The sequence below is a fragment of the Gekko japonicus genome, unplaced genomic scaffold, assembly GCF_001447785.1.
Source record: "Gekko japonicus isolate JY-2015 unplaced genomic scaffold, Gekko_japonicus_V1.1 scaffold1831, whole genome shotgun sequence".
Classification (NCBI taxonomy): Eukaryota; Metazoa; Chordata; class Lepidosauria; order Squamata; family Gekkonidae; genus Gekko; species Gekko japonicus.
The window spans coordinates 10789-35895 of record NW_015177067.1 but is presented as its reverse complement, the minus strand read 5'-3'; the positions used below and the strand labels follow the sequence as shown (position 1 = coordinate 35895).

The following is a 25107-nucleotide window of genomic DNA, read 5'->3' as shown; positions in this document are numbered from 1 at the left end:
TCCACGCCCAGACACCCTCCTTCTACAGGGCTGTGGTTCAGATGTCAGTGACTCACTCACTTAAAAAAAAAGAGCCCATAAAGCCACTCCGTCTTATGCTGTCAAGAGAAGGAAAAAAAAAAAGATAAAGTTGCACTTGAAAAGAAGTTGGGTGGAGTTACAGAGTGGAGGCGTCTTAAGGATTGCCCGGCATATTTATAAGACGAGCCCGGTCTCTCATCTGGTAAAGAGCCACTGAGAGGCAAGCCTCTAAAGAACGGAGAGGGATTCTCTCGTCTGCGCACACCCAAGCCTAGAAGGAAAAACCAGCCATCACCATGGGCAGGCAAAAGGAGGTGCTGTCAGTCATGGGACAGAGGCTGAGGATCAGGAATAAACTCATCCGGCAAGCTCTGGCCGAATGCCTGGGGACCTTGGTGCTGGTGGTAAGTGAACCGGGAACCCGAGTGCTGGGCGACGGTTTTCGATTGGGTGGTCAGTGAGGAAGAGTTGCCCAAATGCTGATAGCAGGCCGAGTAACATTCAAAGGTTGATTTAGAGGAATGGTTGCGGAGGGTTTGGCACGAACGATTCGTAGATATTGGCACCAGTGTTCCCTCTAAGCTGAGTTAGTGTGAGCCAGCTCAGTTTTTTAGCCTCTGGCTCACACATTTTTGTCTCAGCTCAGGAAGGATGGCTCCAGAGCAAGGTAATTTATGCAGGAGCCAAATTGCTTGCTCACAACTTTAATGCCAGTAGCTCACAAAGTAGAATTTCTGCTCACAAGACTCCACAGCTTAGAGGGAACATTGCGATCGTTTCTGTTGGGCTGATGCACAGAAGCGTTCCTCTCATCGGCATGATGGAAGGATTCGTCCTGAAATGCTAGAGAGAATCAGGAACAGAACCTTTCCTGGTCGGTGCAGGAATGGGGAAAGTTTCGAGTTATACTGGACCATAGCACAGTCACAAAGAGCTCTGCGTAACCGAAAAGTTTGCATGCTGCTGCGGCAATCTAATTTGCGGCCAAGGAAAGATGGCACACACTTTTTGTTTCTCGCTTCATGCTCTGTTGTCTCTCCTGTCCTTCTTGAATCCATTTTTTAAATCACATTTTCTAGTGATAGGAGTCGGACCAGTGTTCCTTCTAAGCTGTGGATTCCTGTGAGCAAAAATTCTACTTTGTGAGCTACCGGCATTAAAGTTATGAGCGAGCGATTTGGCTACTACATAAATTAGTCTGCTCTGGAGCCCTCCTTCCTGAGCGAAGACAAATATGTGTGCTCCAGAGGCTAAAAAACTGTGAGCTAGCTCACACTAACAGCTTAGAGGGAACACTGGCCAGGACTCTGGATGCAATTGCTTTGATTTTCACAGTAGAACTTGTGGTATTTTAAACCTGACTCCGTTCAGTGGGATTTATAGTTCAAAAGTCGTTTTTATATATGGGAATGGATCTGATACTAAATTATTACGTTATTATGTTGTAACTGTTGATGTATGTTGAAAACTTTGTTGGTGATTAACTGGCTGGTTTGTAATTTTGGATTCTCAGGACTTTTGTATACTGTTTTGCAGTTATTGTACATGTTATAAGTTATACTTGATCTTAATAAACATTAAAAAAAAAGACTAACAAAAGTTCCTCCCCTGCCACACATTTTGCTAGTCTTTAAGGTGATCCTGGACTCTTTCCTTTTTCCACTGATGAAGGCAAACACGGCTACTCATCTTAATTTTCACGATAAGCTTCCAAAATACATTCTCAGCTGAAGTCCTATTGTTGCAGATTCACATCTGTCCAAGGGTGGTTTTGCACACGACTCTTTCGGTGCCCATCTGGTTTAAGTGTACACTTAAAAAAAACGTGCAGTGCACCGAGGATAAATGTGCAAAGATGTGCCCTCATCCAGGACTGACTGCAGCTCCTTCTTAAGTGCCCCTCTTGGGTTTGACCTGTGTAATATGTGAAACCAGCTGCCTGGGTGACTTCTTGTCACGGCTCACAGAGGGCTCTCGAACCCAGATCTCCATCTCTCGTGCTCTGCCCTGGCCCCCTGCCATCTCCATGTTCTTACGAAAAGAGGGAGACGTCGGACGAAAGATAAGAAAAATGACATTGTTCTTTGCTGATTTTCTTCAGCCTGAGCCCACTTTGCAGTTTTGCTCAGTTGGCTGAGAAAGAAAAGGGTACCGAGACGCCCACGTCTGTATCTGTGACCCTTTCAAAAGGGCCCTTTTTAAAATCTTAAAATTCAGGCGGTCTGTCGTGACTTTTGTGAGCGCCGTAGGGTGGGAATCCAGCAGAAAGAGGTTGTCTGAAGGAGTCCTTATCAATGTCTCCTCTAAGCTGAAGTAGTGTGAGCTAGCCCATAGTTTTTTTAGCCTCCGGCTCACGCATTTTTGTCTCAGCTCAGGAAGGAGGGCTCCAGAGCAAGCTAATTCATGCAGGAGCCAAATCGCTCGCTCACAAATTTACTGCCAGCAGCTCACAAAGTAGAATTTTTGCTCACGAGACTCCCCAGCTTACAGGGAGCATTGGTCCTTATGCGTGCACATTTGAGAAACCGGTGTTGCCGGTTTTGCCCAGTGTGCATGGCATATGGGTGTGTCCTGGAACTGGGGAGGGGGGGGGAGAGAACCATATGCCTTTCTCCGGCACAAATCCCTGTCTCCCCAGTTTGAGTGCTATGCTGTCTAAAGAACTGGAGAGCCACCTTTGAGTCCTGACATTTCTGGCAAACGTCTCCAGGTTTCTCTCTCTGGAGTAAATAATAGGCTGAATGAGTGGTTTTTCAATACTGGCACGTCAGATCTCACCTGGGCACCTAAATCACCTGCTCAGTTAAGTGTAAGATCTAAATATTTATTTTGGAATTAAACGGCAGTGAACAAACGGCTCTCAGAATCTGGGCTGGCTGGAGACGTTTAGGTGCCAACCCAAACATCGCGTTTGGTGTAGTGGTTAAGTGCGCGGACTCTAATCTGGGAGAACCGGGTTTGATTCCCCACTCCTCCTCCACTCGCACCTGGCTGGATGACATTGGGTCAGTCACAAGCTCTGGCACAGCTGTCCTTGAAAAAGAGCAGTTTGTGTCAGAGCTCTCTCGGTCCCACCCACCTCACAGGGTGTCTGTTGCGTGGAGGGGGAGGGAAAGGAGTTTGTAAGCTGCTCTGAGACTCCAAGTGAAGGGCGGGGTATAAATCCAATCTCTTCTTCTCTCTTCTCTTCTTCTTCCTCACTCGCTAAGGGCAGCAGCCCCGATCCACAGGGATTTCCCCTTGCACAAGACCCGTGGAAGGAACCGTGGCTGCCAAAAGGCAAGTCATGTTCCTGCTGGCCTGCAGTTGGGCGCTCCAAATGGCTTGCATCAGCTGTGAATGCTTTCCAAGGATGTGTTCAAGGGATTTCTTCTGCCTGAGGGCCAAATTCCAGAGGACAGCCACTGAAATGAACCGCCTGTGCGGCTAATGGGCTATCCTCCCTCTCTGTCTCTCTTTCCTGCGTCGTTCCTAATTTTGATGGATTGATCTAAAAAATGTCTCTGCTGCCTCTCTAGCCTGGCTTCAGTCTCTCACTGAGAGCCAGTTTGGTGTCGTGGTTAAGAGCGGCGGACTCTAATCTGGGAGAGCCGGGTTTGATTCCCCGCTCCTCCACATGCAGCTGCTGGTGTGACCTTGGGTCAGTCACAAGTCCTTTCAGAGCTGTTCTGGAAAAAGAGCAGTTCTTGAAAGAGCTCTCTCAGCCCCACCTACCTCACAGGATATCTGTTGCAGGGAAGGGAAGGGGAAAGGAAAGGAGACTGTAAACCGCTTTGAGACTCTGAGTGACAGGTGGGGTATAAATCCAATCTCCTCCTCCTCCTCCTCCTCCTCCTCTTTTCCTCTATGTAATGTTGGTTGCAAATCCTTCACGGACTGCCCTCTCCTCTGTGTTCTGTACTGCAGCTGGCACGCGGCTGTTCTGTGAAAGAAACCATTCTTTACGATGGCGTGAATGTATCTTTCCTTTCCCAATTGTGCTGTGCTGCGCCATCTTTGTGCGCAACATTTTATAGAGTAACCCATGCAAGAAGAAAAAGCCCCTACCCTGAGGAATGTAGGTTCTCCCAGTGTTGAGTCAACAATCATAACAGCCCCCTTCTGGATCCATGGCAGCAGGGCTATTTTGGGGCCGGAACGCACAGGAACGGAGTTCCGGCTGGCTCCTGAGTTGGCCACGCCCAGCAGGAACTCATTAGCATAACAGGCCACACCTAACAGCAGACACTCATTAGGATTGGCTACATTCGGGGTGTGTGGCCTAACATGCAAAGGAGTTCCTGCTCCAAAAAAAGCCCTGGCTTTTGACAACAAAGTAAACAGAATAAGAAGCAAAAGGTGGGTGTGGCTGGATGACCACACTTCTGGTAACATGTGGGGTGTGGTCTAATATGCTAATGAGCTGTACGGTCAGGGGTGTGGGCTAATATGCTAATGGGTCTCTGCTGTTGGGTGTGGCCTATTATGCTAATGAGTTTCTGCTGGGCTTTTTCTACAAAAAAAGCCCTGCATGGCAGGAATAGATATTGTATCTTGCTTCCCCCCCCCCCAACCACCAGCAGAGCTAACCGCACTCCCAGTAGTGATTTAAAGAAGAAGGAAATTGCACGGGAGGAGAGAACCTAACGCCCCTTTTCCTCCGCTGCTTCCTCAGTCTCCCAAGTGGCTACATAAGACATTAGTGGGTTTTTTTTTTGAAAGTGAGAGTTTCTTGAACACAGATCTCTCCCGGTATGGCTGTTTTTGCCCTTTCAGATTAACAGGCCATCTGGAGGATGAGTCCGGGAAAGGAGCATTTCAGCTGCGGCTCAAATGCTCTTGTGCCGGAGGAAGCTCTGTCGAATGTAACTGACTGCGACGAAGGGAACTTTCCTGACCCTCCAAAGCTCCTAGCCTGAACCTCTCGTTGGTTTCTAGAAAGTGCTCCTGGACTCGATTCTAGTTCTGGGAAGACGTGCAAATTGGTCTGCTTTTAAGAGCTTGCTTTATGAGAAACGCCTCCCTCTCGGGAAAATGTGACAGTCGGTCTAAGCTGAATGAATGGAACCCAATGGGATCATTCGGTTTCTGCATTAAGACCCCCCTTCCCCACAAGTTCCTGCCAAAACAAATTGGTGCGGGGGGAGGCCGCTCTTCCTCTTGATGCCCCCCCCCAAGTGTTTTTAATCCATGAAATGCAAGAGCGAGATTCGCACCCATATTGAGGGTCGCCACTGCAGTGTTCCCTCTAAGCTGAGTTAGTGTGAGCTAGCTCACAGTTTTTGAGGCTCTGGCTCACACATTTTGTCTTAGCTCAGGAAGGAGGGCCCCAGAGCAAACTGATTGATGTAGTAGCCAAATCGCTCGCTCGCAACTTTAATGCCAGTAGCTCACAAAGTAGAATTTTTGCTCACAGGACTCCGCAGCTTAGAGGGAACATTGGTCGCCAGCCTCCAGGCGGCACCTAGAGCTCCCCCACTATCGACGTTTGCTCTCCAGACGACAGAGATCAGTTCCCCAGGGAGAAAAGGGCTGCTTTGGAGGGTGGGCTGTATGGCTGAGGCCCCTCCCCTCCCCAAAAACCCTCCCCTCCCCAGACTCCACCCCTTAAATCCATAGCTGGCAACCCTAAATCCAGTCGCAGAGAGGAGAGTTTGCTTTGGCAGAAGCATCGAACAGACCTCCAGCACTTGTCTGAAGGGGCCCCGCCTGGCAAGTCTGAGTTCTTCTTGGGAGGGTGGGGCAGTCAAGTGCATAACAGCGCCTCTGATAAAGCTATATCCAAAGCCTGTGCGGAAAGGGATTGCCAGTGTAAGGAATGCCACATATTTGGAAGCGGCAGGGGCAGATTGGCCCGTAGATCTATGGAGTCCAGGGCAAGATCCATACCAGGAAGCAGGGCTATTTTTGGGCAGGAACGCACTGGAACGGAGTTCCGGCTGGCTCCCAAGTTGGCCACGCCCAGCAGGAACTCATTAGCATAACAGGCCACACCCAACAGCAGGAACTCATTAGGATTGGCTACATTAGGGGTGTGTGGCCTAACATGCAAAGGAGTTCCTGCTACAAAAAAAGCCCTGGGTTTGGACAACAAACAAGGTCAACAGAATAACAAGCAAGAGGTGGGTGTGGCTGGATGACCACACTTCTGGTAACATGGGGGTGCGGCCTAATGTGCTAATGAGCGGTGCAGTCAGGGGTGTGGCCCAATATGCTAATGAGTTCCTGCTGTTGAGTGTGGCCTATTATGCTAATGAGTTCCTGCTGGGCTTTTTCTACCGAAAGAGCCCTGCCAGGAAGGAAAGCCATGGTCCAGATGTCCTTACTGGGTCTCAGTGGTGTTGTGGATAAGTGTGCGGACTCTAATCGGGGAGAACTGTGTTTGATTCCCCACTCCTCCACTTGCAGCTGCTTGATGACCTTGGGCAAGCCATAGTTCTGTCAGAGCTGTTCTCTCAAGGACAGTTCTGTCAGAGCTCTCTCAGCCCCACCCGCCTCACAGGGTGTCTGTTGTGGGGAGGGGAAGGGAAAGGAGATAGTAAGCCACTCTGAGACTCCGAGTGAAGGGCAGGGTATCAATCCAATCTCTTCTTCTTCTTCAGACAGCCTGAACTACAAGCCAGAAAGGCAGAACCCGGCTTCCCAGTTGTATCGGGATAGCTGGTTCATATAGCAAAGTTTCGCCCGGTCATAGAAGCCCGATGCTGAGTGCAGCAAGTAGATCGCCCAAGAAGTATATTGCGTATATTGCAAAGGTTGTACGTTTATTCAAGTAGATCTTCACATTCAGGTTTGCAGTCAAAAGAAGAGAGAGAAGCCCAACCTAAAAAGTACTTTCCCTGTCACAAATGGCCACCTTTCCCGGCATCATGTCTGTGTGAGTGTGAGGGCATTGTCCCCACGGGAGAGACCTGCAGAGATGTGTGTCTCTGTGGAAGACCATGAGAAGTCAGTGAGAGGACAAAGGGAGAGGAGAGGGCAGAGAGGGCAGCTCCCAGGTTAAGACAGAGGGAGGCATCTCATTGAAGGAGATAACACCTAGACACCGTTTGAGTGACGTAGCGCCCCCCAATGTCGCTCACTCCATTTCTGCAGCACTACCTGAGCCCTGCGCTGGGGAAACATGCTCTTGGTTTAGGGTGCCAACTCTGTGTTGGGAAATTCCTGGAGATTTAGGGGTGGGGCCTAGGGAAGGCAGGGTTTGGGGAGGGGAGGGGGCCTCAGAGGGTATAACGCCCTGGAATCCCACCTTGCAAAGCAGCCGTTTTCTCCAGGGGAACTGCTCGCAGTAGTCTGGAGAACAGCTAGATCTGAGTCCGATAGTACCTTTGAGATCAAACCGATACAGCTACCCTCCAAAAGAAATCCGGAGAGCAGCTGCGGTTACGGGACGTCTCCAGGTCCCACCTGGAGGCTGGCAACCCAAGATGCGGCACTCGTGAACCCACCCCTGCCACCGGGGCCTGGAGTCTCTTCGGCATGTGTTGCCAAGTGCTCCTCTTTGTTCTCTGAGAAGCGCTTTCCGCTTTGGAGCCCAAATGCAAGAAAGACGATCCCGTCTGGAAGTCATTGAGGAGTCCTCTAAGCCTCTTGATCTTTCGCTCTCTCTGCTGTGATGCGCCCAGATCCTCCTTTGCAATACCATCTGGGAGGGAGGGTGGGAGAGGGGGAGAGAGCCTGAGATCTCGCGTCTGGGAAGCTGGGACCCGCCTGCCCTTTCCCTGGGAGCCTGCTTGTGGTTAGGGAAGCCGGGGCCCAATTCCCTGACGCAGGCGAAATACGAGTCTTCCCAGACCGGTTCGTCTTCTTTGTGCCCAGATAGCTATTGGCAACACCAACACCAGGCTTAGAGCGCCTTTCAGGGCACGTACCAACATCCCAGAGAGATGCATCAGGGACCAAGGGCGAGCCTGGAGCATGAATGTCCTCAGAAAATAAGGGTGTTTCCCAATTTACCCTCTCAGTCAGATATACCATTGCATTGGAAAGAAAGAAATGACAGGGAAGGAAGGGGGAGAGGGAGCGAGAGAGAGTGGAAGGAAGGGAGGGAGGAAGGGAGGGAGGGAGGGAGGAAGAAGAGAGAAAGAAAGAAAGAAAGAAAGAAAGAAAGAAAGAAAGAAAGAAAGAAAGAAAGAAAGAAAGAAAGAAAAAGAAAGGACAGGGAAGGAAGGGGGAGAGGGAGCGAGAGAGAGAGGAAGGAAGGGAGGGAGGGAGGGAGGGAGGAAGAAGAAAGAAAGAAAGAAAGAAAGAAAGAGAAAGGACAGGAAAGGAAGGGAGAGAGAGAAAGGAAGGAAGGAAGGAAGGAAGGAAGGAAGGAAGGAAGGAAGGAAGGAAGGACAGGAAAGGAAAGGAAAGGAAAGGAAGGAAGGAAGGGAGAGAGAGAAAGAAAGAAAGAAAGAAAGAAAGAAAGAAAGAAAGAAAGAGAAAGAAAGAAAAATAAATGACAGGGAAGGAAGGGAGAGAGGAAGGAAAGAAGGAAGGAAGGAAGGAAGGGAGAAAGAAAGAAAGAAAGAAAGAAAGAAAGAAAGAAAGAAAGAAATGACAGGGAAGGAAGGAGGAGAGAGACAGAGAAAGAAAGAAAGAAAGAAAGAAAGAAAGAAAGAAAGAAAGAAAGAAAGAAAGAAAGAAAGAAAGAAAGAAAGAAAGAAAGAAAGAAATGACAGGGAAGGAAGGAAGAGAGAGAGAGAAAGAAAGTGTATAGAAAAATTGCTTTCTGTTTTCTATATTCACATGCCTTCTCCTGTGATGTCTTTTGATAACATGCTGTGTCTTGTTTCCTGTTGCAAGCCAAATGGTGAGGCCACATGGCCTCAATAGCCATGCCATAAACCCACATTCTTTCACACTTTCATGCCAAATGCCAGACCTCATGGCTACACTTTCTGGCCCACTTGCAACCAGTCACATACACAATGAAGTAGCTGGAGTTTGGGTCAGCTGACTGCAGGCAGGGTCTCCCGTGGGATTGGCTGGAAGTTTGGAGACTCTGCCTGCAGTCTGGGGGGGGGAGAAGGATCTGTTGGTTGCAGGATCTTCGCATTTTTCACACCCCGTTTGAGACGGAAGGCCGCTCGCTTGGACACAAGCGTGTTTTGCAGCCGAGAGCTTTCAACCCGACTTCTTTCAGATGCCCACTTTCATGCGTCCTTTGCTGTTGTGCCGAGCTTTTTCTGATCAACGGCCCCGGCTGGCTGACGGTTCTCGGCACGCCGGATTAACTGGTGTTTGCTGATGTTTAGAGGTTAGAACAAAGAAGGGTTGTGAACAGAGTTCCCTTAATCACTCATCAAACAAGGCCCCTCTACTGAAAGGCTGTAATATATACATAAACAGAGAGAGACAGACAGACAGACACCACATGGTAGCTTTTAGGGTTGCCAGGCTCCAGGTGGGGCCTGGAGATCTCCTGGAATCACAACCGATCCCCAGACTACTGCAATCAGAGCCAGTTTGTTGTAGTGGTTAAGAGCACGGACTCTACTCTGGGGGAACTGGGACTGATTCCCTACTCCTCCTCCACATCCAGCCAGCTGGGTGGCCTTGGGTCAAGCACAAGTTCTCTCGGAGCTGTTCTCTTAAGAGCAGTCCTCAGAAGAGCTCTCTCAGCCCCACCTACCTCACAAGGTGCCTGTTGTGGGGAAAGGAGATTGTAAGCCACTCTGAGACTCCGAGTGGGCGGGGTATAAATCCAATCTCCTCCTCCTCCTCCTCCTCCTCCTCCTCCTCCTCCTCTTCTTCTTCTTCCTTGGAGAAAATAGCTGCTTTGGAGGGTGGGCTCTGTTGCATTTGACTCTACTGAAGTCCCCCCCCCTTCCCCAGAATGCTAAACCTCCCCAGGGCTCAGTCTACAGGAATTTCTCAACTAGGTTGCGAATGGGATTGTAAACATCCAGGTGGAGGCTGGTGATCTCCTGGTCTTACAGTGGAGGTCTGTTCCTCTGGAGAAAATGGCTGCTACAAGCTATGGCATAAGAGCCTGCTGAAGTCCCTCTAGGGTTGCCAACTCTGGGTTGGAAATTCCTGGAGATTTGGGGGGTGGAGCCTGGGTATCACAGGGCTTGAAGAGGGAGGGTCTGAAGAAGAAGAAGAAGAAGAAGAAGAAGAAGAAGAGATTGGATTTATACCCTGCCCTTCACTACCCAAAGGAGTCTTAGATCGGCTGACAAACTCCTTTCTCTCCCCCTCCCCACCACAGACACCCTGTGAGGTGAGTGGGGCTGAGAGAGCTCTGGCAGAAACTGCTCTTTCAAGGACAGCTCTTGTCGGAACTATGGTTTGCCCAAGGTCATCCAGCAGCTGCAAGTGGAGGAGTGGGGGAATCAAACCCGGTTCTCCCAGATCAGAGTCTGTGCACTTAAAACGAAGAAGAAGAAGAAGAAGAAGAAGAAGAAGAAGAAGAAGAAGAAGAAGAAGAAGAAGAAGAAGAAGAAGAAGAAGAGATTGGATTTATACCCCGCCCTTCACTACCCAAAGGTTTCTCAGAGCGGTTTACAAACTCCTTTCCCTTCCGCTCCCCACCACAGACACCCTGTGAGGTAGGCGGGGCTGAGCGAGCTCTTCCGAGGACTGCCCTTGAGAGAACAGCTCTGAGAGGACTTGTGACTGACCCAAGGTCACACCAGCAGCTGCATGTGGAGGAGTGGGGAATAAAACCCGGTTCTCCCAGGTCAGAGTCCGCGCTCCTAACCACTACGCCATAGAATCCACCCTTCCTAAGCAGCCGTTTTCTCCAGGGGAACAGATCTCTGTCGAGTGGAGATCAGTTGTAATTCTGGGAGATCTCCAGGCCCCACAGGGGGGTTCTTATACCAAAAAAGGGACTAGGGTGTTAAAGGTGGTTATACAATAGCTAAAGCGCCATATATAGTAAACCTTCGAACAGCTTAATTGAGACGCTTTCAGTTTTTCAGCAGTAATCCCGCCAACCGGCTTGGCAGGTCTGAATCAATCCCGGCGGCTGTGGTCAGACTCAGTTTACAGAAGGGGCCCAGCCCTCTCGAACTCCCTCGCAGGGGAGTTGTGAACTCTGGGCGATAGTATTCTTCCCAGCGTAGCACGACCTTGAGCCGCCCACGGGCTCCTTTCTCTTTCTCCCCGTCGATTCGTATTTGCTTAAAGTTCAAGGGCAAACAGAGCCAGCCGGGGAGGTTTTTGTCCCCCGTGCCAAGGTGTGAAAGGGCTTTGTGGGCTGAATGGCGGGGAGGAGGGAAGACTGATTGTAGAGCAAACAGATCCGTGCTGGCACAGTGCTTGGCGCGGGAAAACAGGTGATCTTTTCTACAGGCTGACTTCTAAAGAGTACTACTAGTAGTAGGAGATTGGATTTATACCCCGCCCTTCACTCGGAGTCCCAGAGTGGCTTACAAACTCCTTCTGAGAGCCAGTTTGGCGTGGTGGTTAAGTGCGTGGACTCTAATCTGGGAGAACCCGGTTTGATTCCCCACTCCTCCACTTGCAGCTGCTGGATGACCTTGGGCAAGCCGTAGTTCTGTCAGAGCTGTTCTTGAAAGAGCTGTTTCTGTCAGAGCTCTCTCAGCCCCACCTACCTCACAGGGGAAAGGAGTTTGTAGGCCACTCTGAGACACCTTTGGGTAGTGAAGGGTGGGGTATAAATCCAATCTCTCTCTTGTACTGTATTTGCATCCTGAGGAAGAGAGACAAATAGTTCTTCCATGTGCTGAGGTTTGGGGGCAGGGATGTGTGTGGGGGAGCCTGCGATGGCACATGTCTGGAAGCGACACACACGAAGGTACCTTATGCTCAACCAGACCACTGGTCCATCAAAGTCAGTGTTGTCTGGCAGTGCTGTGGCTGTCCGGGGTCTCAGGCTGAGGTCTTTCCCATCACCTCCTGCCTGGTCCTTTTAACTGGAGATGCCGGGGATTGAGCCTGGGACCTTCTGCATGCCAAGAAGGTGCTCTTCCACTGAGCCACAGCCCCTCTTTACAGCTCTCCAGGGTCTCAGGCGGAGGTCTTTCCCATCACCTGCTGCCTGGTGCTTTTTAACTGGAGATGCCGGGGATTGAACCTGGGGCCTTCCGCATGCCAAGCAGAGTTTCTTCTACTGAGCCACAGCCCCTCTTTACAGCTCTCCAGGGTCTCAGGCGGAGGTCTTTCCCATCACCTCCTGCCTGGTCCTTTTTAACTGGAGATGCCGGGGATTGAACCTGGGACCTTCTGCATGCCAAGCAGAGGCTCTTCCACTGAGCCACAGCCCCTCTTTACAGCTCTCCAGGGTCTCAGGCGGAGGTCTTTCCCATCACCTCCTGCCTGGTCCTTTTTAACTGGAGATGCCGGGGATTGAACCTGGGACCTTCTGCATGCCAAGCAGAGGCTCTTCCACTGAGCCACGGCCCCTCTTTACAGCTCTCCAGGGTCTCAGGCGGAGGTCTTTCCCATCACCTCCTGCCTGGTCCTTTTTAACTGGAGATGCCGGGGATTGAACCTGGGACCTTCTGCATGCCAGGCAGATGCTCTACCACTGAGCCACGCCCCCTCCCCAAATCACAGAGTTTCCGGTGATTACAAGACCCTCCCCCTGCCGCTTCTGGGTTTCTCCCGGAAGTGACATAACGATGCATGCAGTGCCACCATCTAAACATTTTTTCTCCCACCATTGCCTGGAGAGGTGGTGGGCGATGGGGGCCGGGAGTGGGGGACGGCCCGCTCCAACTGGGCAAGTGGTAGGGTTGCCAGCCTCCTGGCGGGGCCTGGAGATACCCTGCTGTTACAACTGATCTCCAGCTGACAGAGATCAGCTCCCCTGGAGGAAATGGCTGCTTCGAAGGGCATGAGAGCCAGTTTGGTGTCGTGGGTTAAGTGCGCGGACTGTAGTCTGGGAGAACCGGGTTTGATTCCCCACTCCTCCACTTGCAGCTGCTAGATGACCTCGGGCAAGCCATAGTTCTGTCAGAGCTGTTCTCTCAAGGACAGTTCTGGAAAAAGCTCTCTCAGCCCCTCCTACCTCACAGGGTGTCTGTTGTGGGGAGGGGAGGGGAAAGGAGTTTGTAAGCCGCTCTGAGACTCGGAGTGAAGGGCGGGGTATAAATCCAATCTCTTCTCCTTTTCCTCCTCCTCCTCCTTCATTGGACCATGCCGAGGGCCCTCCCCTTCCCAAACCCCGCCCCCTCCTGGATCCACCCCCAAAGTCTCCAGGTATTCTCCAACCTAAAACTGGCAACCCTAGCAAGTGGCAAGCCCTGGAGGCTCTATGGCTGGCCTCCGGTTTATGACGGCTCTATGAGATTAGCTTTCTCCCGAGGCCGGCTTTGCACGTTTCAAGAAAATGCCAGTGCGTGTTCTTGCAGAGCAAGTTTATTGCTCAGATTATATCTTTTTGTTGATACCCTTAAACCACCCAAGGCCTCTAGAGGGACATGAGGGGAATGATTTGGCAGCTGTAATAAAATGGACGTTGACCTTTGCTCCTGCCAGAGGGTTCAGTTTTCAGTTTTGAAGAGTCGAGGGGGGCGTGAGAGAGGTTCATCAAACTATCCATGGGATAGAGACAGTGGACAAAGCGAACTTTTTCTCCCTCTCCCGAAATACTAGAACTTGCGGGCATCCAAGGAAGCTGATGGGCAGTAGGTTCAGGAAGGACAGAAAGAAATACTGCTTTACACAGAGAGGGATTAAACTGTGGAATTCACTGCCAGAGGATATTGTGATGGCCACAGGAATAGACAGCTTTAAAAAGGGGATACTGCCGTGGTAGCTGAGGAGATCCTCCACATTCGGGGGCGCCAATCCTCTGAATCCCAGAGCCAGGAGGCAACATCAGGGGAAGGCCTCGGCCTCCATGCCCTGTGGTTGGCCCTCCAGAGGAGCTGGCTGGCCACTGTGTGAGACGGGAGGCTGGACTAGATGGACCCTCCCTGGTCTGACCCAGCAGGGCTCCTCTGAGGTTCTTCTCAGGGGAAGGCCTCAGCCTCTCTGCCCTGTTGTTGGCCCTCCAGAGGAACTGGTTGGCCCCTGTGTGAGACAGGAGGCTGGGCTAGATGGACCCTCCCTGGTCTGACCCAGCAGGGCTCCTCTGAGGTTCTTCTCAGGGGAAGGCCTCAGCCTCTCTGCCCTGTTGTTGGCCCTCCAGAGGAACTGGTTGGCCCCTGTGTGAGACAGGAGGCTGGGCTAGATGGACCCTCCCTGGTCTGACCCAGCAGGGCTCCTCTGAGGTTCTTCTCAGGGGAAGGCCTCAGCCTCTCTGCCCTGTTGTTGGCCCTCCAGAGGAACTGGTTGGCCCCTGTGTGAGACAGGAGGCTGGGCTAGATGGACCCTCCCTGGTCTGACCCAGCAGGGCTCTTCTGATGTTCTTAGGTCCATCAAACTGGTATCTGATGACAGTCTTTTTTCTCTTTTCAGTTGTTCGGCTGTGGTTCAGTGGCTCAAATCGTCCTCAGCAGAGGAAGCCACGGAGCTTTCCTGACAGTCAATCTGGCGTTCGGTTTTGCGGTGACGCTGGGAATTCTCATCGCTGGACAGATCTCAGGTACGGACGGGAATCTTTGGGCGTGATCTCACTGTGGAGTCAATATCCCACAAGTAAATTTCAAGTAGTGCAGGCCAATGCTCCCTCTAAGCTGTGGAGTCTTGTGAGCAAAAATTCTACTTTGTGAGCTACTGGCATTAGAGTTGTGAGCGAGCGATTTGGCTCCTGCATAAATTAGTCTGCTCTGGAGCCGTCCTTCCTGAGCTAAGACGAAAATGTGTGAGCCAGAGGCTAAAAAACTGTCAGCTAGCTCACACTAACTCAGCTTAGAGGGAACACTTGTGCAGGCGTAGAGAGGCAGTGTGGTGTACTGGTTAGAGGGCTGGACTGGGAGCAGGGAGATCCAGGTTCGAACCCCTGCTCTGCCGCAGACCTTGGGCCAGTTACGCACTCTCACCCTCACCTACCTCACAGGGTTGTTGTGAGGATACTTAAAGTCTTAGTTTGACACTGTTCAGAGCTGACTCGGCCGTAAGAACAGTACCATTACAGTAAAGTCGTGAGGATACGACGGAGGGGGAGGAGGCCAATGTCAGCCACTTTGGGACTGAATGTAAACAAAGCAGATGAAACAAAATAAAAATGAAACGTACCAAAGAATGGCGAATGGCCTTTTCAGGTTTCAGCCCTCCGCGCGTTTTCCTGGGAGCAAATAAAATGCATTTATTTTATTGCAAAATGTGTGATGACAAACCACTCAGGCAGCCCACAATTTATTACGTTTACTTGGATTATTTATAGTCCAACTTTCTTACTGAGACGCAAGGCAGATTACACAGTGTAAGTCAATGAACAGGGTGGGATATTCATGGGGTTGCCAGACTCCAGGTGGGGCCCGGGGATCTCCCGCTTTTACAACTGATCTCCAGCTGACAGAGATCAGCTCCCCTGGAGAAAATGGCTGCTTTGAAGGGTGGACTCTATGGCACTGTACCATGCTGAGGCCCCTCCCTTCCCCAAACCCCGCCCTCTCCCGGCTCCACCCCCAAAGTCTCCAGGTATTTCCCAACCCAGACCTGGCAACCCTAGATATTCAGTAAGAAATGGATTTGGATTGGAGAAATCTGAACACAGAGCTGAAGCAAAGCACCGGCATTAACTTGACATGTTAAATAATGCGGCATTTATGGAGTAGGATCATATTGTAGGGTTGCCAGCTGTGAGCTGGGAAATTCCTGGGGATTTTGGGGTGGAGCCTGAGGAGGGACCTAAGTGGGGTAGAATGCCCACCCTCCAAAGTAGCCGTTTTCTCCAGGGGGACGGACCTCTGTATTCTGGAGAGCTGTTGTGATTCCCAATCTGCAGCCCCCACCTGGAGGTTCAAACAACAAATATATACACTGCAAAAACCTTATTTATAAGTTAAAGTGTTCTATATGTTCCATCTTATAAAGTGCATTGTGTATTATTCATAATATTCTAAAACAGGTATATATTCATTACAGGCAATATCAACAATAATAATCAGTTTGTACAATCTAATAGCCACCGGTCAATTTACATCCTTTTTACACAATCAACCCCAAACGGGAGTTTCTAGAATTGTACACCCGCTTCTCCTTGCTTGAAAGTCTTCAAGGCAGCCTTGAGAAAGACAGGAGCTATGATTGTCTATGATTGTCAGCTGCTTAATGGGCCTTTTTGTAGGACCGGCAACAAACATCAATTTAAACTTCAATGTAACCACAAAAGGAAACTTTCCCCTTTAGAAGACTTTCAAGCAAGGAGAAGTGGGTGTACAATTCTAGAAACTCCCGTTGGGGTTGATTGTGTAAAAAGGATGTAAATTGACCGGTAGCTATTAGATTGTAAAAGGTAAAGGTTCCCTTGCTCGAAAGCCAGTCGAATCCGACTCTAGGGTTGCGGTGCTCATCTCCGTTTCAAAGCCGAAGAGCCAGCGCTGTCCGAAGACGTTTCCATGGTCATGTGGCCAGCATGACTAAACACCAAGGCGCACGGAACGCTGTTACCTTCCCACTGAAGTGGTACCTATTTATCTACTTGCAATTTCTTGCTTTCGAACTGCTAGGTTGGCAGGAGCTGGAACTAGAGACGGGAGCTCACTCCATCATGCGGCACCCGGGTCTCGAACTGCTGAACTACTGACCTTCCACAGCCTGCAGTTCAGCGTCTTAGCCACTTGAGCCACCGCAGCTTATTATTAGATTGTACAACCTGATTATTATTGTTGATATTGCATGTAATGAATATATAGCTGTTTTAGCATATTATGAATAATACACAATGCACTTTATAAGATGGAACATATAGAACACTTTGACTTATAAATAAAGTTTTTGCAGTGTATATATGTGTTGTATGACTCTTCTAACACTGCAGCTCGAGTTTCCACACCCGCCTGGAGGTTGGCAACTCTATCATACTTAGCACTGCAGATAATATGTCCGATTGGGTCTCCAAGGTGCTTATGCTAATAAAATATAAAATCACAGATACAGTTACAAAACAGCTGATGACTGAGATAAACTAAAAGAAAAGAATAATACATTCTATAATGAAGTTTGGGTCCAGTGGCACCTTCAAGACCAATAAAGTTTTATTCAAGGTATAAGCCATTTTCTCCAGTGAAGCTGATTTCTGTCAGCTGGAGGTCAGTTGTAAAAGCGGGAGATCCCCAGGCCCCACCTGGAGCCTGGCAACCCTAAACAACAGAAAGGCCATTTTCAGTGCATTTGAATTGGTTGTGTGAATCGGTGGCTGGCCACACAGGAGTGTTGATGTGGAGTCCCTCCCTATGCCTGTGTGATTTTGGCCCTTGCAAAGAGGGCCGGGTGCAATTTGGCCAAGTCTCAAAAAGCCACAAAACGCGGTTCCGCCTGCAGATTGATTCGAGCTCCGGAATCCATCTCTTGCCTTACCTTGGCACAAATGGCTCCCGTTCGCTTTTGTCCTTAGACTTTGCCCAGTTTAATTGTGCCACCTGATCTCCCAGGGCAATCAAATTGCTGCAGATTGTGTTGCCTGCACAATGCGGTCGCTCCTGTTTGCGCGAGCAAAGCTGTGTTTTCTTTCCCTTCTGATGTGCAAGCCAATGCCTTAAACCTGAAATGTTTCACAGGTGGCCACTTGAATCCAGCCGTCACCTTCGCCATGTGCTTTATGGCTCGGGAACCTTGGATAAAGTTGCCTGTATATGCTTTAGCACAGACCCTCGGCGCGTTCTTGGGAGCTGGCATCGTCTTCGGCTTGTACTATGGTAAGCGCATGTGCCGACGGTGTTTTTGCAGACCTCTAGCTGCCAGGGCACTGTTTCTCAGATTGTCATTTGCGTATTCATAGAACTGGAATGAATCTCTGTGTTTCTCAAAATGGGCTTGGGAAGCTCAGGTTTTGTCGCTGGGAGGGAACAGAATATCACGCGGCAAATCTCAATTACACACAGATGTGCTCACGTGCATTGTTAGGCTTGGGACCCTGAATTCAGAGGGCATCAGTAGATTCAGGACAGACAAAAGGAAATACTTCTTTACACAGCGAGCGATTAAAATGTGGAATTGGCTGCCAGAGGGTGTAGTGATGGCCACAGGCATCGACAGCTTTAAAAGGGGATTAGATGGATTTATGAGGGCTACTAGCCATGGTGACAAAAGGGAACCTCCATGTTCAGGGGCAGTGAAGCTCTGAATCTCAGCACCAGGAGGCAACATTCAGTGAAGGCCTCTATGCCCCGTTGTTGGCCCTCCAGGAGAACCGGTTGGCCCCTGCGTGAGACGGGATGCTGGACTAGATGGACCACTGGTGTGATCCAACAGGACTCTTCTTATGTTCTTATCACCCAGTAGGAAATTTTCCTTGTGCAGGCCCCATGGAAAGGAACGAGGCTTTTGTGCCGCTCCGTTTCAGTGGGGTTTGTCAACATTATTTCTTTTGGGATTGTACTGAATTGCCTTAAACAAGAAGCCATTATAGGAAGGCAGTTTGAAACAGTGGATCCCTCTGGACAGAGTGGATCCAGCTTGTCTGTTGGTTTTTAGAACATCACGGACGGGGACTTATCGCAGTCAGGCAGCAGATTACCTAAACACGGCAGTGTTATCTCCGCTTAACAGACTCTCTGAGTGTATCCTGACGCACTTAAATTCTTAACCTGCAGATGGTTACATTGGCCGAGGAAGTGCGCATGCATATGAAAACTTCGACCCAGAATTAAACGTTGGCCCCTGCCACACGGGGGTGGGGGGGGGGGGATTGATGCGGCCAAAGTGGGGCTTTTTAAAGCCGCACCAAAAGAGACACGCGGTGGCGGGATCAGATAGATCCCCTACCGGGCGGGTCCCCCCGGGCAGTAACAGGGGCGGGGGGGGGGGGAGCCACGGCGGGGGAGGAGCTTTCAAGAGTCATGGCTCACCTCTTTGTAACCAATGAGGCCGTTACTGGAAGGCTCAGGTCTCTGGAGATAATAATGATCGCATAGATATCATATCTCAAACGTGTTGGGTTGTTGCGGCCTCTTGGAGCTGACGGGGCTGACGAAGACGCCCTGGGGTTTTTTGGCTTAACAAGCAGAGCCTTGCAGCCGACACACAAAAACGTGATTCCTTCTCTTGCTCCAAAATCAGTTTAGGACAGTTTTCTCCTGGGTGGGGTTCCCAAAATGCAGCTGGCAAATCCCTGGGACGAACTGGGATTGGGAATCGAGGGACAGTAGGGGTGCCAACCAATGTTCCCTCTAAGCTGTGGAGTCTTGCGAGCAAAAATTCGACTTTGTGAGTTACTGGCATTAACGTTGCGAGCGAGCGATTTGGCTCCTGCATAAATCAGTTTGCTCTGGAGCCCTCCTTCCTGAGCGAAGAGAAAAATGTGTGAGCCGGAGGCTAAAAAATTGTGAGGTAGCTCACACTAACTCAGCTTAGAGGGAACACTGGTGCCAACCTCCAGGCAGCACCTGGAGACCTGCTGTTTACAGTCCGGACTCCAGACCAACGAGATCAGTTTCCCCCGGAGAAAATGGCTGCTTTGGAGGGTGGACTCTATGGCCTTGTACATGCCTGAGGTCCCTCCAGCGTTCCCCGTTTTCTGAAGGGAAATATTGTGATGTTCCCATCAGTATTCCCTCTAAGATGAGCTGGGGTGAGCTAGCTCACAGTTTTTTTAACTTCCGGCTCACACATTTTTGTCTTGGCTGAGGGAGGGATGGCTCCAGAGCAAACGAATCTGTGCAGCGGCCAAATCGCTCGCTCTCAGCTTTCATGCCAGTCGCTCACCAAGTAGCATTTTTGCTCACAAGACTCCACAGCTTAGAGGGAGCGTTGGTTCCCATGTATGTAATGGACCAGTTTCACCCGTAGCAGGTTTCTGGACATAACATAAAAAGCTGAGATGCCTTCCCATAGTCTTGAGGCTGAAGGGTTGTGGTCCAAACACCTAAATTCAGTGTTTTTCTTTGCCCTTCATAAGATCCCTGGAGGACATGTGCCCTAAACTGATTTCCTGGAGACATCTGTCCTAAACTGGAATACTTCTTTACACAGAGAGTGATTAAAATGTGGAATTCGCTGCCAGAGGATGTAGTGATGGCCACAGGGACAGACAGCTTTCAAAGGGGATTAGAGAGATTCATGGAGGATATTAGTGGCTACTAGCCATGGTGACTGAAGGGGACCTCCGCTTTCAAAGGCAGTCAACCTCTGAATCCCAGTGCAACATCAGGGGAAGGCCTCGGCCTCTCTGCCCTGTTGTTGGTCCTCCAGAGGAACTGGTTGGCCACTGTGTGAGACAGGATGCTGGACTAGAGGGACCCTCACTGGTCTGACCCAGCAGGGCTCTTCTTATCATGGGAAGGCCTCGGCCTCTGTGCCCTGCGGTTGGCCCTCCAGAGGAACTGGTTGAGGCTACTGTGTGAGACAGGATGCTGGACCAGATGGACCCTCACTGGTCTGATCCAGCAGGGCTCTTCTGATGTTCTTCTCAGGGGAAGGCCTCGGCCTCTCTGCCATGTTGTTGGCCCTCCAGAGGAACTGGCTGGCCCCTATGTGAGACGGGATGCTGGACTAGATGGACCCTCACTGGTCTGATCGAGCAGGGCTCTTCTGATGTTCTTCTCAGGGGAAGGCCTCGGCCTCTCTGCCATGTTGTTGGCCCTCCAGAGGAACTGGTTGAGGCTACTGTGTGAGGCAGGATGCTGGACTAGATGGACTATTGGTCTGACCCAGCGGGGCTCTTCTGATGTTCTTCTCAGGGGAAGGCCTCGGCCTCTGTGCCCTGTTGTTGGCCCTCCAGGGGAACTGGTTGGCCACTGTGTGAGACGGGAGGCTGGACTAGAGGGACCCTCACTGGTCTGATCCAGCAGGGCTCTTCTGATGTTCTTATCAGGGGAAGGCCTCGGCCTCTCCGCCATGTTGTTGGCCCTTCAGAGGAACTGGTTGAGGCTACGGTGTGAGACAGGATGCTGGACCAGATGGACCACTGGCCCGATCCAGCAGGTCTCTTCTGATATTCTTATCAGGGGAAGGCCTCGGCCTCTACTCCCTGTTGTTGGCCCTCCAGAGGAACTGGTTGGCCGCTGTGTGAGACGGGATGCTGGACTAGATGGACCCTCACTGGTCTGATCCAGCAGGGCTCTTCTGAGGTTCTCCTCAGGGGAAGGCCTCGGCCTCTCCGCCCTGTTGTTGGCTCTCCAGAGGAACTGGCTGGCCCTTGTGTGAGACAGGAGGCTGGACTAGATGGACCAATGCTCTGATCCAGCAGGGCTCTTCTGAGGTTCTTATGATTTCTGACCCGGTCAGGCCTTCTCAGAGGTCCAGAGAGGCCCAAGTTGTGGCGAATCCCCAGCTATAATCTCCACTGTGTGAATGTAGGCAAGCCGCAGCAGCCGTTTTGTGGCCAGCTCTGCCTCATACAGCAGCCATTTTGTGGCTGCACCCACCACGCCATGTCAGAATTCAAAAGGTGCCCATAGGTTCAAAAAAGATTGGGGGACCCCAGGTTTAGAGTCATACTAAGCTTTCCTGTTGGATGATCAGGGCAAAAACCAGGTATCAGCACTCCAGTCAAACTCCTGGTTTCTTCTCTCGCCCAGATGCCATTTGGGCCTTCGGTGGGAACCAGCTGTTTGTCGTCGGCGAGAATGCCACGGCCGGGATCTTCGCCACGTACCCCTCAGAGCACTTGAACTCCGTGAATGGATTTTTTGACCAGGTAAGTGGTGGCGGGACAAGGCCAGGCCCTCAAAAACAGCCATTTACCTTAACATGGTCTGATAGTGTTGCCAACTTCCAGGTGGTGGCTGGAGATCTCCCACCATTACAACTGATCTCCAGGTGACCGAATGATTGATTCACCTGGAGAAAACGCCAACATTCGAGGATGTCCTTGATGGCATTGTACCCCACCAAAGTCCCTCCCCTCCCAAACCCCGCCCTCCTCAGGCTCCACCCCCAAAATCTCCAGCTACTTCCCCAAGCTGGACCTGGCAACTCTAAGGGTTGCCAATCTCCAGGTGGGGCCTGGAGATCTTCCAGGATTACATCGGATCTCCTGAAGGCAGAGCCCCCCCTGGAGAAAATGGCCGCTTTGGAGGGCGGACTTGATGGCATTATGACCTTGACAAAGCCCCTCCCCATAGCCCACCCTTTCCAAGCGCCACCCACAAATCTCCAGGAATTTCCAAACCCAGTGTCGGCAACCCTGTGCTGGTCACAAACTAGGCACTTTCACGTAGGAGTATTTGGTGTTTAATTAAAGCAAAAAAGTTTCACACAGGGAATTGCTTTTTCGAGGAATGAAACCAGAACGTTCTTCTCTTCTTGCCTCGCAGTTTATTGGCACAGCAGCCCTGCTTGTCTGCGTCTTGGCGATCGTCGACCCCCACAACAACCCGGTCCCCCGGGGTCTGGAGGCCTTCACCGTCGGCTTTGTCATCTTGGTGATTGGAACGTCCATGGGCTTCAACTCCGGCTACGCCGTCAACCCGGCCAGAGATTTCGGGCCCCGCCTCTTCACGGCCATCGCTGGGTGGGGCTCGGAAGTTTTCTCGTAGGTGGTTTCATTCTCTACGCAGCTGTTCGGAGTCATTGCCTCAGACAGGATTATACGTTTGGATTTATGTTTGTTTGCAGGGGTCATTTCGTAAAAAAAGAGGTGCTGGAGCTCATTAGCATAACTCGTTTGCATATGCCACACCCCCTGACATCACCAGAAGTGTGTCAGAAGGCAATACCCACCACTCAGGCTCCATTGGACTGTTTTGGATTGCTAGCTATTTGGGGGGGGGGGACGTGCAGATCTGCCCTCACAGAGGAGGGAGAGCTTGTACCTGAAGGTGGGCCGGGGGGGGCTCTGCAACTTACCTGGCTGCTTCTTGCTCCTCGTGGTCCAACTGAGGGCTGCTGGGAGCAGGGGGCGTGGCTTGTTGCATGTGCCCGCCCCCTGGGCTCTTTACTGCCGGAGCTCCGCTCCTGTGCGCTCCTGCAGGAAATGACCCCTGCAATTATCACAGCTTAAATAGTAGTGATAATTAAAATGAGATTTGTCAGCGTGCTCTCTTGTTTGAAGTACTCCTCTTTTTGCTTTTCAAACTATGGTAACCCTCCATTCGGACTTTGTCATCATTTGGGACATTTGACAGCCTAGCTCTGTTCATTCCATCAGAACACAGGGAAAGACAACCTCTGCTATTAGAGCTGTTTCAAAGCCTTCTGCTATTTGAGGGCAGCCTGATTTCTCTTGAGCCAGAGACCACCAGGAGGTTCTTACTTCCTGAGCGTAATGCTCTTCTCAGGGCATACAAAGAGAGGCAGTCCCAAAGATATGTGGGTCCCTGACCACTCAAGGCCTTAAAGGTCAAAACCAGCACCTTGAACCTGATCCGGTGATCCAGCAGAAGCCAGTGCAGAACGCACAGCACAGACTGAATATGTGCCATCCAGAGAGTCCCCGTAAGGACCCGTGCAGCTGCATTCTGGACCACTTGAAGCTTCTGGGTCAGTCTCAGGGGTAGGCCTGCGTACAGCGAGTTACAGTAATCTATCCTGGAAGTGACCTTTGCATGGATTACTGTGGCTAGGTCAGAGTGAGACAGTTAGGGATCCAGTTGCCTGACTTGGTGCAGTTGGAGAGACGCCAGCCTGGCAGCCTTCGCGACCTGGGCCTCCACTATGGCATCCAGACTCACGGCCAGACTCCTGACGGTCAATGCTGGTGGGCGCCGCGTTGAGGACCCCTGATATAATGCATTTTAACCCCACCCTTTCCAAGGAGCGCCATGGTTTCCCTTTCCTTATTTTATACTTCCAACAATGCTAGGTTGTAGGTGAGACGTTGTAGGCCACTCAGTAGACTTCAGAGGGAGGACTTGAACGCAGGTCTTTCGGATCTTAGCGAACACTCTGCCCACTAGACCAAGCTGCTGTACTTAATCCCCTCTCTTCTGTGTTTTGCAGGACGGGCCGGCAGTGGTGGTGGGTCCCAGTCATTGCCCCGTTCCTCGGGGCCATTGCCGGCGTGGGGGTCTACCAGCTGATGGTCGGCTGCCACGACGAGCCGCCCCCCGAGGCGAATGATGAGGAGACCGTCAAGCTGTCCAATGTGAAGCAGAGGGACAACGTTTGAAGCTGGCAGGGAAAGCGGCCGTCCTGCGGGCGTGCAGATGGACTGTGTTTTTTTTTAAAAAAATAGAAAAATAATAATAGGACTGCAGTAACCAAAGAAAAGAGAGAGGAAAACGACGACCCACAAAAGGAATCTCCCCTCTGACGTTTCCCCTCCCGCCTCCCAAATTTCTTCAAATACCCTCGATGCATGTGCTTTAGCAAGCCTCTTACGAGCCGCGCCGTCCTACGCTGTGGGGCCACGCAGCCTGCATTGGACAGCAGCGTTGTAGAAGGGTGTGTGCGCAGGGCCGTCGCCTTGGCAACCTGGATCCAAGTCTTACGCTTTGCTTTAACCTCCTTATGGGCCATTTCGCCTCTTTGGCGGGATGTGGGCTGGAACGATTTCAGATCCACCTTTGTAAATAGATCTGGGGCCACCGGGCAAGTTAGGAATAAGAAAGGAGAGGATTTAGTTCACTGTGCAGTTGCTGCCTGTTACTAGGGGTTGCCAGCCTCTAGGTGGGGCCTGGAGATTTCCCGGATTTACAGCTCCTCTCCAGACAAGAGAGATTAGCCCCCCTGGAGGAAACGGCTGCGTTAGAGGGTGGACGCGGTGGCATGATGCCCCTTCCCCAAACCCTGTGGTCCCCTGGCTCCACCCCAAAATCTCCAGGAATTTCCTAACCCAGACTTGGCAACCCCACCTGTTAGTCTGTGGGCCAAACCCACTCCTAGAGTTACCTGAGTCTCCCCAAAGGCTGGGCTTGTTCCTGGGAAATTTGGTGTAGTGGTTAAGTGCGCGGACTCTAATCTGGGAGAACCGGGTTTGATTCCCCACTCCTCCACTTGCAGCTGCTGGATTACCTTGGGCAAGCCATAGTCCTATCAGAGGTGTTCTTGAAAAAGAGCAGTTTCTGTCAGAGCTCTCTCTGCCCTACCTACCTCACAGGGTGTCTGCTGTGGGGAGGGGAAGGGGAAGGAGTTTGTAAGCCACTCTGAGACTCCGAGTCAAGGGCGGGGTATAAATCCAGTCTCTTCTTCTCCTTCTGGAATGGTCAAATGGATGTGACG

General features: G+C 51.1%; 1 protein-coding gene across 1 annotated transcript; it reads left to right on the top strand.

Moving 5' to 3' along the window:
* Nucleotides 1-213: 213 nt before the first annotated feature.
* On the top strand, nt 214-24872 carry AQP3 (aquaporin 3 (Gill blood group)). The gene is made up of 6 exons (XM_015428190.1): nt 214-425; nt 14359-14485; nt 17565-17702; nt 21525-21643; nt 22263-22480; nt 23887-24872. The coding sequence occupies exons 1-6, from the start codon at nt 318-320 to the stop codon at nt 24053-24055; spliced, it is 879 nt and encodes a 292-aa protein (XP_015283676.1). The 5' UTR covers nt 214-317; the 3' UTR covers nt 24056-24872.
* The last annotated feature ends 235 nt before the right edge of the window (nt 24873-25107 follow it).